Source organism: Pipistrellus kuhlii, unplaced genomic scaffold, assembly GCF_014108245.1.
Source record: "Pipistrellus kuhlii isolate mPipKuh1 unplaced genomic scaffold, mPipKuh1.p scaffold_m20_p_95, whole genome shotgun sequence".
Lineage (NCBI taxonomy): Eukaryota > Metazoa > Chordata > Mammalia > Chiroptera > Vespertilionidae > Pipistrellus > Pipistrellus kuhlii.
In genome coordinates this window covers 502,064-517,162 of record NW_023425601.1, presented here as the reverse complement: position 1 = coordinate 517,162, position 15,099 = coordinate 502,064, and the positions used below count along the sequence as shown (strand labels likewise).

General features: G+C 42.5%; 2 protein-coding genes across 2 annotated transcripts in view; one reads left to right on the top strand and one right to left on the bottom strand.

Moving 5' to 3' along the window:
- WNK3 (WNK lysine deficient protein kinase 3) overlaps positions 1–9,778 on the top strand; it is a 109,561-nt gene extending 99,783 nt beyond the window's left edge. The window contains exons 20-24 of the mRNA XM_045578305.1: positions 40–614; positions 2,995–3,209; positions 4,148–4,261; positions 5,673–5,875; positions 8,763–9,778. Coding sequence (XP_045434261.1) covers positions 40–614; positions 2,995–3,209; positions 4,148–4,261; positions 5,673–5,875; positions 8,763–9,098 — 1,443 coding nt within the window. The 3' untranslated portion in view covers positions 9,099–9,778. The remainder of the gene's footprint in view (positions 1–39; positions 615–2,994; positions 3,210–4,147; positions 4,262–5,672; positions 5,876–8,762) is intronic.
- LOC118714032 (40S ribosomal protein S15a-like) lies at positions 6,478–6,969 on the bottom strand. The gene has a single exon (XM_036428886.2). The coding sequence runs from the start codon at positions 6,911–6,913 to the stop codon at positions 6,530–6,532; it is 384 nt and encodes a 127-aa protein (XP_036284779.2). The 5' UTR covers positions 6,914–6,969; the 3' UTR covers positions 6,478–6,529.
- Positions 9,779–15,099: the final 5,321 nt, after the last annotated feature.

Here is a 15,099-nt window from a genome sequence, read left to right as displayed (position 1 = left end):
TGTTTGCTCTTTAGCCACTCTTGCCTTTTTGTGCCTCAGGTGATCACAGTCCCTCAGTCGGAGAAAGTGGCAGGTACCGGAGTCAGACACCGCCCAGCCTTCAGCGACAAGCCAAGCCATTCCAGCGGGGAAGCCCCAGCCTTCACTGCGACAGCCAGGGCGCAGGTAGTAGGAGTAGAGCCCGCCACGCGCAGTCCCGAGACTGCATTCTCTCCCCAGAGCCTAGAAGCTCTTCATGGAACCTTCCAGAAGGGTAAACCAGTCCCCAAACCGGGAGACAGTTCATCGGAGAAGGAGCTGGAAGGAAGCTCGGCCACGGGAAGTAGCCTGCAGTCTGGCTCCCAACTGCGGCCCAAAGGGAGAGAGAGGCTCGCTGCTGAGAAACAGCGGTGCTCTGCCGGATTGGCAGCCGCCCTGCCTGGCAGAGGGCACTCCCCGGCGGGGAGTAATCCGGGGAGCAGCGATCAGAGCCTACGGCGGGAAGGAAAAGCCCAAGCCCGTGCTCAGACCGGGAGCTCGCTCTTCTACTCACCCTCTTCCCCGATGAGCAGCGACAATGAGTCCGAACTGGAGGACGAGGACTTGAAGGTGGAGCTTCAGAAATTACGAGAAAAGTAAGAACTGTTTCTCTTTTGTCCCCTAGCTAGTTACCCTGGGTTTAGCTTTGGTGCGTGTGTTTGTTTAAAAATATATTTTTTTATTGACTTCAGAGAGGAAGGAAGGGAGCGGGAGAAAGAGATAGCAGCATCATTGATGAATCATAGATCAGCTGCCTCCTGCACACCCCCAACGGGGATTGAGCCCACAACCCAGGCATGTGCCCTGACTGAAATCACACCGGTACCCTTCAGTCGCAGGCTGACACTGTATCTGTATCCACTGGAACAAACCAGCTAGGGTGCCCTGGGTTTTATAGAACTGTTAGGTTGCTAACTAATTTAGGACTGATGGCATTTTAAATATATCTATATCTATCTATCTGTATGTATGGATGGATGTACATCGATGTGAGAGTGGGACATTGATCTGCTGCTTCCTGCATGCCCCACACTGGGGACTGAGCCCACAATCCGGGCATGTGCCCTGACTAGGAATTGAACCATGAATTCCTGGTTCATAGGTCAACGCTCAACCAGTGAGCCACACCAGCCGGGCAGGACTGATGACATTGTAATGGTTGAAAACTTTTTTTATGATTGAAAGCATCAGATCCCACTGGTTATGAACTCAGTCCTACATGACTGCCCCCCCCCCGCCCCCATGCCAATCACAAGTCCAGGTGGTGTTACCTATGCTTCTGACTAGCCTGTTCTAAGCTGGAGGTTTCCTCCAAAGGATGCAACTCAAGAACAGCCAAATGGCAAGGTCTGGGGGAAGGAACACGGAACTTCCATGCACACTCTTGAGTGCCACTCCGACCAACCTGGAAACTCTCCGGACCTTTAATACAGAAATTTTTATGGAATCTTCATCGAGAGAGGTGTGACTGAGTGAATCATTAACCATTGGTGATTAATTTAATCCCCAGCCGCACCACTCATCAGAGGTTCGGGGGAGGAGCTAAAAATCCTCATCCTGTCATCACTCAGCTGGTTCCCCTGGGAATTTTACACGTCACTTGATTGACCTAGACACCACCTTTATAATTCTGGAACTACTTGAAGATACAAGACCAAATATACAACAAACGATTCTCCCATTGCTCTTATCAGTTAGGAAATCACAAAAATCCATCTCCTATTTCTCACGCCCTAATATAATTTCTCAACCACTGCGACCTGTTTCATTTACAAATACATAAGTTTTTGCTTTTGACAAGTGTTATATGATACACATGCTGCAATTTTCACTTAACTCTGTCACCTATGTATATTCATGTTTGCACAAATAATCTGTATTCCATACACTGAAATAGCTTGTCACCATTGAAAGTTTATTGAATCTCTCCTTAATGGACATTTCCGTTTTATCCCGTGTTTTGCTTGAAGTGAACATCCTTATTTGTTATACAGTTATGCAAGTGTTTTTGTAGGATCAATACCTAAAAGTAGAATTGCTGGGTTAAAAGATATGTCCATTTTAAATTCCATAGATATTGCTATTATCAAAAGTGGCTATACCATTTTGCGCAGCAAACTAAAGTATATGAAAGTGCCTATTTTACCACTTCTTAACAACATTGGGCTGGACATTATTGATCCTTTTAGTTTTATTCCAGATGAATTCATTTTTTAAAAATTGTATTATCTTAACTAAAAGTGAGGATGTGCATCATCTCATTTATTGGTTACTTGTATTTATTTTTCTTTGGAGTCACCTTTTCATATTCGTTCCCTCTTTTCTAAAAGATAGTTTCTTTTTTTTCTTACTGATTTTTAGGAATTATTTACATATTCTAAATATTAATCTTTTCTATATAATGCAGAAACTTTTTTTCTTGTTTAAACCTGCATCGTATAATAAAGAAAAAATTGATATTATCAATGCTCTGTGACTTTCCAACTTTGTTTTGCTGTTTTTCACTATATTGAAGTTTTAGAAATTTATTCCTGTCAGTTTGTTGTCCTTTCTTCTTTATGTCTGATTAGTTTAATGGTATACTTAAGAAGACATTTCCCATTTTAAAATTGTGAAAACATTCTGTATATCCACATTCTTTTTTAAAAAAATATATTTTGCTGATTTTTTACAGAGAAGAAGGAAGAGGGAGAGTCAGAAGCATGGATGAGAGAGAAACATCAATGAGCTGCCTCCGGCACACCCCCTACTGGGGATGTGCCCGCAACCAAGGTGCATGCCCTTGACCAGAATCAAACCTGGGACCCTTGTGTCCACAGGCCAACGCTCTATCCACTGAGCCACACCAGCTAGGGCTATATCCACATTCTTAATCTAAATTCCTTGTTAAACTTCACTTGTACTGTTGTGACATTTTTGAGCTCATCCGTATGGAACCAGCACCATTCAAACGCTCTCTGCCTCATTTTTATGTAGGCATATTCGGGAGGTGATAACTCTCCAAACCCAGCAGAATAAGGAGCTGCAGGAACTCTATGATCGCCTCCAGGCAATCAGAGATGGCAAACCCCAGCCAACTGAGGTTCCTCTGCCATCCGCATCCCCACTGCGCCGGCCAAGATCGCTCAGAAGCAAACTTCGAAGCCGCCCCCAGTCCTTGACCCAGGTGGACAGTGATTCAGCTGCCCCAGGTACACCGACTCCAAAAGTGGTTTTTCAAAACTGGGCCAATGATCAGCAAAATGAGAAAAAGAATGACCGTGTATTTTTTATTCAACTAAGATAATTTGAAAATGTGCACATTCTGAGATTCTTTTCTACCTTTCTTGGTGTTCAGTGTTCTTTTTTTTTTTTAATATATTTTATTGATTTTTTTTATAGAGAAGAAGGGAGAGGGATAGAGAGCCAGAAACGTTGATGAGAGAGAATCATCAACCAGCTGCCTCTTGCACACCCCCCACCGGGGATGTGCCCGCAACCAAGGTACATGCCCCTGACCGGAATCGAACCTGGGACCCCTCAGTCTGTAGACCGACGCTCTACTGCTGAGCCAAACCGGTTTCGGCAATGTGTTCAGTGTTCTTTTATGAAATAATGATGAGGATAAATGAGAGATTTGGGAGAGCAGATGAATGTATTTCATGTTTTTATTTGGAAAATAAATACCTGAAGTCTCAATTTCAGTCCCCAAGTACTTTTTATTTTTTATTTATTTATTTTTAATATATTTTATTGATTTTTTACAGAGAGGAAGGAAGAGGCATAGAGAGTTAGAAATATTGATGAGAGAGAAACATCGGCCAGCTGCCTCTTGCACACCCCCTACTGGGGATGTGCCCGCAACCAAGGTACATGCCCTTGACCGGAATCGAACCCAGGACCTTTCAGTCCGCAGACCGACGCTCTACCACTGAGCCAAACCAGTTTCGGCCCCAAGTACTTTTTGAAATTTTAGCAATTAATGGAAACTACTGATCTACATTTAGTTTGTTGTTTGTTGCCAACAAAGATAATCTTAAAAATATAGTCATGTTCTATCTGATACAAGATCTTTATTATTTATGAGAATATTAGAAAATGTACTTGTTTTTGTTAATCCTCACTTGGCATTTTTCCCATTGGTTTTTAGAGAGCCTGGAAGAAAGGGAAAAAGAAAACGAGGAACATGAACATGAGAGACGCATAGATTGGTTGTCTCCAGCCCCCTCCCGGCCCAGGGCTGGGAATGCAGCCCGCAACCGAGGTAAGTACCCTTGACCGCAATCAGACCCATGACCATTAGGTTAGAGGGCCAACACTACCCACTGAGAAAAACAAGCTAGTGGTGTACTTTTTTTTAAGGGTCAGTCTCTATTTAACTAATAAAGAAGTTGGCAAAGTGGAATTGAGGGTGTAGATGGAATTAAGGGTGTTCATTAGCGGATTTTATTTTATTTCATTTTATTATTTTATTTTATTTTATTTTATTATTTTATTTATTTTTTGTTATTTATTTTATTTTTTTATTTATTTTATTTTATTTTATTTTTTTTATTTATTTCATTTCATTTATTTTATTTTATTTTTTTTTTTTATTTTTTTATTTTTTATTTTTTTATTTTTTATTTTATTTATTTTATTTATTTTATTTTATTTTATTATTTTATTTTATTTTTTATTTTATTTTATTTTATTTTTTATTTTATTTTATTTATTTTTTGCTAATCCTCACTCAAGTATATTTTTCCATTGGTTTTCAGAGAGAGTGGACGGGAGGGGGAGAGACGGAGAGAGAGAGAAACATCGATGTGGAAGAGGAACATGGATGAGTTTCCTCCCACACATTGTAGCATGGGAACAGGCCTGCAACCGAAGTACATGCCCTTGATCAGAATCGAACCTAGGACCCTTCAGTTTGCGGGCCAATGCTCTATCTGCTGAGCCAAACAAACCAGGGCTCAATGAACTTTAAAACAGGGAGATTTTTGCCGAAACCGGTTTGGCTCACTGGTAGACCGTCGGTCTGCGGACTGAAAGGTCCCGGGTTTGATTCCAGTCAAGGACATGTACATTGGTTGCGGGCACATCCCCGGTAGGGGGTGTGCAGGAGGCAGCTGGTTGATGTTTCTCTCTCATCGACGTTTCTAGCTCTCTGTCTCTCTCCCTTCCTCTCTGTAAAAAATCAATAAAATATTTAAAAAAAAAAAAAAAAAAAACAACAACAAAAAGGGAGATTTTCCCTCAGTGGTGGGGGGTGGTGCAGGAGGCAATGATTCTCATCTTTGATGTTTCTATCTCTCTTTCTCCCTTCCTCTCTGAAATCAATAAAAATACATTAAAAAAAAAAAAGATAGGGAGGTTTTCCTGAGCCAAACCGGTTTCGGCTGTGATTGTTTTTTAACTCTAAGTATTCTCTGAGGATTAGGGTTGATGCTAATTTTTTAAGCGATACTACTGTTTATTATACTTGATTCATACCTAAGGTGAACATATAATTTGCGATCCAGACAAGAGGAAACGTTTGAGAACGAAAGGAGTATGGCTAGTAATTACTTCAGGACAACAGCTTTAAGCCAGAACTACCCCAGATAAACTTACTCTGTCAATTGCATTGGTGTTCAAATCAGAGTATCAGTTCTAATTCCTTTTCATGGCCTCCCTGGTTTTCCTTATAGACCCACTGGGTGTGGAGAGTAATACAGCATCGAGCCAGCAATCTCCAGCGAGTAAAAAAGGGATGTTCACAGATGATTTACACAAATTGGTAGATGACTGGACAAAGGAAACGGTTGGAAATTCTCTTATCAAGCCAAGTTTAAACCAACTTAAACAGAGTCAACACAAATTAGAGACTGAAAACTGGAACAAAGTACATGAAGTAAGTTGTTTATACCTAATTCTCTTTACTTATAAGAATTAAAACCCAGGCTAGTGTAGCTCAGTGGTTTGAGGGTCATCCTGTACACCTAGGGGTCCTGGTCAGGGCACATGTTTGATATGTAGAGAATGGAAGGGATTGGGAAGAGAGAGAAACATTGATGTGAGACACACATATCCATCAATTGCCTCCACATGTGTCCCAACTAGGGCCAGGGATCGAATCTACAACCCAGCTATGTCCCCTTGATTGGGAATCCAACCTGCGACCCTTTGGTGCACAGGCCAACACTAACCATTGAGCAATACCGGCCAGGGCCTGAGATACTTTTGAAGTATCCAGTTCAATCCTTTAAAAATAAAAGTCAGCCGAAGCCGATTTGGCTCAGTGGTAGAGCGTCGGTCTGCGGACTGAAAGGTCCCAGGTTTGATTCCGGTCAGGGGCATGTACCTTGGTTGCGGGCACATCCCCGGTAGGGGGGTGTGCGGGAGGTGGCTGGTCGATGTTTCTCTCTCATCGACGTTTCTGGCTCTCTCTCTCTCTCTCTCTCTTTCTCTCTGTTAAAAAAATCAATAAAATATATATATATATATATATATATATTTTTTTTTTTTTTTCCTGTGAGGCATTTTATTTCACAAATGTATTACATCCCTAGAAAAAGAATCCCAGGATTTTCCCTCCTGTGTGTTTTCGTCTTGCTTCTTCATGGTCCATGATGCCCGCTGAGGTTGTCAGTACAATGAAACCAAACTGACGGGATGGAAGCAAGTTGTTCTGCCATTTTTCTAGATCTTTGAGTTGCACATCAAATCTGGGGCTGATTACTCCACACTTGTTCAACCTGCCTGTGAGGTTCACAACTATTTTCCCAGCTCTGTGGTCATCAATAATTTCAAATTCGCCAATGTAACCATGCTTCATCATCACGGTCAGAAACCGGACGATGACTTTGGAGCACGGCCTAATGAGGACCTGGCGTTTGCCTCGCTTTTCGGCATTGTTGATACTCTTCAGAGCATCAGCCAGGACATTCATGCGCACCACTGTGGCGGCACAGACCGATGGCGGAAAGAGCCAATAAAATATATTTTAAAAATAAAAGTCACATTATTGTTTATAAAATGCTTGTTATATAATTTAATCAATGTGGAAAACTACAAAATTTAAAATACTGCCTTCAAATCCCACCACCCAGATATAATTGTCACTAGCTTTAGATAAACACCATTTCAGGTATCTTTCTATGTCTGTATATGGATACATGGAAATCCTATATAATGACAGTGTAGTATGCAAATTGTCGACCTGGACTTGTCCAGGAATTTGACCAGGGGGTGGGGCCGGCTGGGGGAAGGGAGGGAGTCTCCAACCAGCAGCCGTAGAGACGCTACCAGTGCATGAATTTTGTGCACTGGGCCTCTAGTGTACCGTATGTTTAAAAAATGCAGTCATACTGTATGTGCTCTTCTGAATCAGAAGTGTTAAATTCAGTTTTACTTTAACAGAACAAAAACACTGATATGAAGAAGGGATTGCTGAAACTTAAGCACATGTGTGAGGGTTTTTTCACCTCAAGAGATATTGTCATTTATTCTTGAGTCAAGCTCAAAAACTTGACCCTAACTTTACCTTGAAACTTTTAGTTTAGTTGAAATGGTTTTAACTTGACCATTCATTTTAGAAGAACTAAGCATTTGGGACTGATACTAATCTCTCCTTTGAGAATTTTTTTTTTTTCTTTCAGAAATAGGTAACCTATTTCTTTTTCTTTTTGTTTTTTTAAATATATTTTATTGATATTTTACAGAGAGGAGAAAGGGAGAGAGATAGTTAAAAACGTCGATGAGAGAGAAACATCGACCAGCTGCCTCCTGCACACCCCCTACTGGGGATGTGCCCGCAACCAATGTACACGCCCTGGATCGGAATCGAACCTGGTACCTTTCAGTCCACAGACCGACGCTCTACCACTGAGCCAAACCGGTTTCGGAGCCTTTGAGAATTTTTAAAATATATATATTTTATTGATATTTTTTTTTACAGAGAGGAAGAGAGAGGGATAGAGAGTTAGAAACATCGATGAGAGAGAAGCATCGATCAGCTGCCTCTTGCACACCCCCTACTGGGGATGTACCTGCAACCAAGGTACATGCCCTTGACCAGAATCAAACCCGGGTCCTTTTAGTCTGCAGGCCGACGCTCTATCCATTGAGCCAAACCGGTTTCAGTGAGAATTATTCACTTCCATTAGACTTACTAGTCACCATGTGCATAAGATTTCAGTAATCTTTATACATAGGCTTAATCACAATACAATATGATAAGAAGAATCAGACAGGAATATATTTTCTCAATACTGCCAAAAGCATAATTGTCTTGAGTTGATATTTCCAAAAATAGAACAGAAATTTATTTAAAGACAGTAAGTGGAAACGGGGTAGGGAGATGACACTTATTGAGCACCTACTGTATCCGAATCATGCTCCTCTGTCCTCAGAGAATCATGTAATACAGTAAGATGGGCTGTCGTGTGTGGTGCTGAGTAAGAGAATGCCCAGGACTGGCAGGAGGAAATAAAAAGAGGAGAGGAATGCCAGCATGGGGACAGGAGACACTAAACCCAACAGAGATTCCGCAGGCCCTCAGTTACCTGGAACATTGTTCGAACCCTCAGCTCACTAGGAATGTGCTCAGCGTGTCAGCTGTTAGCAATTTTGAGCTGCTTTTTCCACATCTGCAAATGCCTGCCTCGCAGGGCAGTTATGAAGATGAAATGGAAAAGGCATGTAACTGTGCTCAGCACACAGAACGGTGCTGTAAAAACGGTGGCCAAACGCATCTGCCAAATAAACTGATCTTTTGTTTTCCTTTTTGTTTTCGTTAGACTACTCCAACTACTCTGAGCTTCACGCCAACATGGATCTCTTCTCTGCCCCAAATCCGGGCGGCCATCCCGACCTCCTCACCCCAAGGCCTCCCACTCGCTACGTACCCCGGGCCATTGCCAGCGTACGGAATGCCCCATGTGTGTCAGTACAGTGCCGTGGGGGCGCCCGGGTACCCGGTCCAGTGGGTAGGAATCCCCGGACCAGGACCAGTTCCACAGCCCGTGGTCCTCCCTGCCCCACCAGGGCCGCCGTTCCCGCCAGCAATCAACTTGCCCATGTTTCCATCGTCCTCGCTGCAGAACCCCTCCACGAACCCTCCTGGCCCCAAATGAATCAGCGTAAACGCCGAGCGAAGAAAGGGGAGCTTTTCTTCCGAATTGTTCCCGGGCCCCCTACGCTATAAAACCTTCTTCTCCTTGGGTTCTGCCATCTCCTCATTTGAGTTTACTCTCCACTGTATTTTCCGGGGGGTTCCGATGTAGTCTTTGACATAGCTCGTCGTCCTGTAGGACTGTGCAGTCTGTACATAGAACACTGCGCACAGACATGTTTTTTCACTTCAAATCCTATCCTCTTTGATACTTGATTTTTTAAAAATACTGTTCAGAATGCTTTAAAGGAGCTCGCCTCGAGCGTCACCATTTCCAGGACACTCACCATGAATTGCTGAGAAGCCTCTGTTTTTTTACTGCTGCCACCCGCAGCTGGATGATCCTTTTCTTTAAGATGTATAGAAACTATTTAAATCGCTATCCCCCCCCCCCGCCCCCCCAACGTGGACAAAGTGAGATCCTCCGACAGCCGCAGTCCTGTGGGATCCTTCACACGTCTGTCTTAGGTTTACCGCTCCCAGGAGGCAGGGTAATGCTGCAGGACATGTTTTGGTGTATAAACTTAGGATCCCTCTGGTCGACTCATGTAGAACACAAGCCCTTTTTAATGTGATTTTTCTTCCCGTCTTCACAGCTCGCAGGAGCGAAGCCTTGTTCTAGGTGAGGCGGAGAGAAAGGATGAAAACAGAACTGTAACAGTTCCTTGATTCTGCAGATAATGTAGCTGTTTTAGGATTCCCATAGTAATTCAAAGCAGCTGTCTCCTTGTTTCTCACGTGCACACCGTGTTGTTTTTGAGCATCTGAGAGGCATGGGTTTGGCTTGCATTCTTTCGCAAGGGATATAGTTCAGCTGATCTGAACCTCGGGGGGGAATCTTTGGATTCCCAGGCAAGGGGATTCAAGTCACACCTCTCTGACCCGTTCTTCGGAAGTGAAATGTACTTGACACAGTAGGTTTTGTAGGTTTCAAGACTTACACGCGAAACACTGGCTTTCCAGGGTTCTGAGAGATGTGGGGTATATGCTGTCCTGCAGTGAACTAGTAGGCCCTTGAAGTATACTATTTAATTGCCCTTAGCTTTTTTTTATTGCCTTTTTTTTTTTTTAGTTGTTATAATTTCTAGTCTCCGTAGCCTGTTTTTTAGAGCTTAGATTATTTTCGCAACCTCTTTAGAATCTGCGAGAGGTCACTGTCAAGTTGCACTTTACTGGGTTTATCCAGTCGGAGGAGGAGGGAAGGCATGTCAAAACATACCCTTTTGGTTCTCAAAGGTTCACTGTTATTATCTGAAAAGGCCGGGCACAGTTACCTACTGAAACCCGGGGCAAATCCGTAAACGATATTTACGGACCGCCACATAGACACGTTGAAAATACCTTTCACCCTTGCCAAGTTCAAGGTGGTTCCTAGTGCACGTTTACCTTCAGAACAAGTTCGGCCTGCCGGGAAACATTCCAAATTCTCACCCACTATTTCCGTGAACAGATAGATCTTCTTCCATATTCCACTGCAAACCTTAGCCCATGAGCCTGCCAGGTAATGAAGCAAAGTTAATGGGTGTAGTTTTGTTTTTTTGTGTTTTGTTTTTTGCACCGTTTACTTTGTGACATTCAGTGCCCCTTCTAAAAAGACCTCTGTCTTATACTGCCTGCCCGAGGATTGCCCTCGCCATGGTGAAGATTCTGTCTCTGGCAGGGAGGGGAGCATTTTGAGAATTGCTATTGGTAAGAGCCAAAGTTTCCTTGCCTATAACATGCTAGTTTGGATGAGTCTTCCTAAATCTTAATCTTAGGGACGCATTCTTCAAATTCCTCATGCAGTATTGCTCTGCGAGTTGAAGTGATTGTAGGACGGTAGTGGGATGCAAATGCTTGCACCGCAGTGTTTACCACCTCTATAAAAACAACGTGCCTGAAATCTGGAATTCTTTCACAACGCTCGTGTTGCATTAAAAGATTCGGATTTGTGTGATTACACTGAGACTTAGAACCTATAACAGCGGTCGCCAAGCTTTCAGACCTCTCTGGTTAGCGATCGCTGACCCAGAAAGTGAAAATACTGGTTTTAAGGTCCCTTCTCCTCTAGTCAAAATCTTCTTTTTTTTTTTTTTTTTACTTTTTAATTTTTGGAGGAAGAGAGAGTAGGAGAGACATCTATGGGCTGCCTCCTGTATGCTCCCTGACTGCAGATGGAACCCGGGTACGTGCCCTCATCCAGACTCGAATCTGCCACCTTGCAGTGTCCAGGACAACGGTCCAACCACTGAGCCACACCAGCCAGGGCTCCAGCCACAACCCTTTTCAACAGTGTACCTACCCCAAGATGGAAAAGCTCCGTGGACATGCACAATTACCCCGGTAATCACATGCCCCACCTTTGGCCGCCACCTCTGTTTCATGTTCGATTCATCATTTGTTTGCCTGCAGACTTTTGCAGTGCCTTGTAGTGTTTAGGATCTTTTCAGATTTTTTGCTGGAAAGAAAAGTAGTCTTCTAAAGTTTGAAGATGGTGACTAGTGTACTGCCGCGTCCATGCTGACTGCAGTGGTTGGGTTCACATATATGTTATGTATACATTGTGTATATGTAACGTGTGTGCAAGTTTTAAAAAAAAAAACAGTGACTTTGTGCAGAAATGAAGAAAACAGTGTTATTCGCGTCACTGTGGGGTTTTTTATTTATTTTTTCCCATTACTTAAATGTTTGATCCAGCTTAGAGTCACTTTGACTGTACATATTGGCTAGTTTTATATATAGGGGTTTTGCATTATTTCCTAACTTTTTGCTAAATCACATGATAGTGCTGTTTGCATCCTTGCTGAGGTACTTTTCCAACCCAGAAATAGTTAATTCTTGAGGTAAAGCTCAGAAGCTCCCTTCTTTCTTAACCAAGAGCCTACTGTATGTATCACAAGGGCCTTCTACCCACTTCCCCAAAACAAACTGTCCCCTTCATTTTCCTTCTCGTGGAGAAAAGGGTTGTATTATGTCATCAGCTTATGACGTCTGTTGGGAGATAGTCTGTCTGTCCAGCCGCCATGTTTACTTCTCCAAGTGCAAGTCTGACGAATAGTACTGTACCTCCACACGTGCTAATGTGAGCATCTCTTCGTGAATTACCTGCTGCTATGTGTGTGAAGTCAGGCGTAACATCTTCAGAACATGAAGCCAGTATTGGTGTAAATCTAATGGAAAATTACCCTCTATATATCTGTAGCAGTCTTGAAGCTCTGTTTAAGGTAATTTGCTGTAATATAACCAATCTCCATCCTGTTTCTCATCCCCTTCTTGCCAGTTTTTATAGCGAGCATGAATTCTCATGGTTTGACAGCAAAATTATCTGTGGAAGTTTAAAAGGCACTTTCCCCGCTGCGATGTTGAGACTGAGCGTTGAGTGTTTTGAGTGGAGAGTATGATGGGATGTATCATTTGAGAACCCCAGGTTTAATTCCAGCCCAGTTGCTTTTGTTAATCTACCTCGTTTTCAGTGCTGTTTGGGGGTGCACGAGTAAACACTGCCTGTGAAACTTGCTTTTTTTTTTTTTTTTTTTTGCCTTGATTCTCAGTATTCTTTCAGGTTACTAACCTAGCCTGCCTCTTTGTCCCAGCATTAACTCTGAGTTTGTGATGCCACCGATCTGTGTTTAAGTGGCGAGAGCCACACGCATCTCTGAAATAAGCTTTGGGGGTTGTGGGAGGGGAGCAGATAAAGAAATCCAGCTTGTGGCAATATCAGAATTCGTTGTAGGAATTAGCTGTCAAAGGAGCAAATGATAAGCAAGCACCCCAATGAGACAGTTCAGTGCCTGTAGCTTTGTGTCTTTCATCAGACATGCATTTCTTATCTGTGTTCCCAAAGGTCTATGGGTGAAACTGGTTTAACTAACTACCACAGAGAAAGAGCTTGACAAGTCCTCCAGCGGCAGCCTGTCACTCAGCATATTAGCATCTGCAAGATCATTTGCAGCGATGTTTTGTTATCCAGAATCGGCTGTAAGCTTTCACTTACATTGTAATTGGTGAGAACTTGGTCCAATCGCTGAAGTTTATTGGAGACATCGACTCTCTCTGCTGTCTTTTCCAAGTGATGAAGATGATGCATTCCTTTTTCCCAAAAAAGACTCAGCGAATGTTTGTAAGCCGCCTGGACCCTGCTCCACATGTTCACCGCGTGCAACACGACAGCATATGTCATGGTAACAAACACTGTCTTTCAGGCTCCGTGCACAGGTACATTCCTGAGGCATATGTGCCATCCGTTTGGGATTGTGTTTCTTCATCTGTAGACTGTTCACATTTCATTCTGTTCATTGGCGACCTGTTTCCCCACCCGATGAACCGGAAAGGGGGGAGGGGCATAGAAAAGACAATTAATTGATTTGGTAAATGTAATTTCTGGGATTGACATTTTAACAAAAAACAAAAAAAGACTATAAAATGGCAACAGTCAAACTTGCTCAAATCCTTTGAAGTGAAATTAGCATGAAACTTTAATGGAGCCAAATGCTTTCAGGTCACCCCGGAGATAGTTTTACATGTGAAGGATGAACACGAACATTGGTCAAGACTTGACAGCCGACTTAGGCAGGGGGCCTGGGATAGTGACTGGGTTACACTGGAGTTATTTTTAACTGAGATCGCTACCAGAGTGTACACACCACCGGCTCTCATTCTGGAAGGTTTTCTGTTCCTTTTTAAAAAGTCCAAAAGGCTGAACGTCAAGCAAGAAGGGAAGAGAGAAACTGGGCTCTTGAGAGGAAAAAAGTGCCAGTGTAAAATAAATTCCTAATTGTGTGCTTGCCATCCTTCCAGTTTGTTTGTTTGTGGTTGGTTTTTTTTTTTTTTTTTTTTAGTTGCATTTCCTTTTTCACTACATTTTAAGATTTCAGATTGCGGTTTGTGGTCCAGAACATACCTTCAGCAGGAATGGTGACTGATCAGAAAGTGCAGTTGTTCAAGGTCTGCCATGCTCAATCACCTAAAGCTTTGTTTGATATGAATATTAAGCATGTAGACCTAGATCAGCATGGGAGCCACTCAGGAAGTTTATGCAACTAATAAACTTTCATGCATAATTTACTATGAAGCATACAGACTTTCAGTCACATCTCTACATTTAACATTTAGTTGTATATGTGAATTTTTTTTCATTAATTTTCTTTAAGAGAGAGGAAGGGGGAGAGAGAGAGAGAGAGAGAGAGAGAGAGAGAGAGAGAGAGAGAGAGAGAGAAGAACATCGATCGGTTGCCTCCAGTACACTCCCCAACCGGAGATTGAACCTGACCCGGAATCCAACCTACCACCTGTTAGTGTACAGGACAATGCTCCAACCAACTGAGCCACACCGGCCAGGGCTGAACTCTCTTTTCTTAATTGGGGAATGTAGCGTTATATAGAATGTTGTTAAATTTCATTTTAATCCTTGACCTTAACTTTTTTTTTTTTTTTTTTTTTTTTTTGTAAACCAAGTGATCTGCCTTTCAGCAATTGTCTATTTTGGTTATTTGAAACTGTGATTTTTATTTCCTTTATACCCAACCATTGTATTTTGTTTCCTGGAAATTTTGTTTTCAAACAGAAAATAAAGGCTGTGTTAAAATGAGTATGTCATCTTATTAAAATACTGTCGGAGTCACTGCAGTCATCTGGCTTAAACTAGTTCTTCACTTACCAAATTTAATTCGGCAGATATTTAAAATCAAGTCCTGTAGAGTACACTGGCTGATCAGACCAACCAAGCTGTGTTATCTCTCGATTTATAGCCCCAACAAATTTTGAGTCGGACCTCTTTTCCACATTGTCAATCAGCGCTGAGTGTCAGAGTCACTGATTTACTGAGCACCTACTATGCTAGGGAGGCTTTTATCTGATATTTTTTTAAAATATATTTTTATTGATTTTGTACAGAGAGGAAGGGAGAGAGATAGAGAGTTAGAAACATCGATGAGAGAGAATCATCGATCAGCTGCCTCTTGCACACCCCCTACTGGGGATGTGCC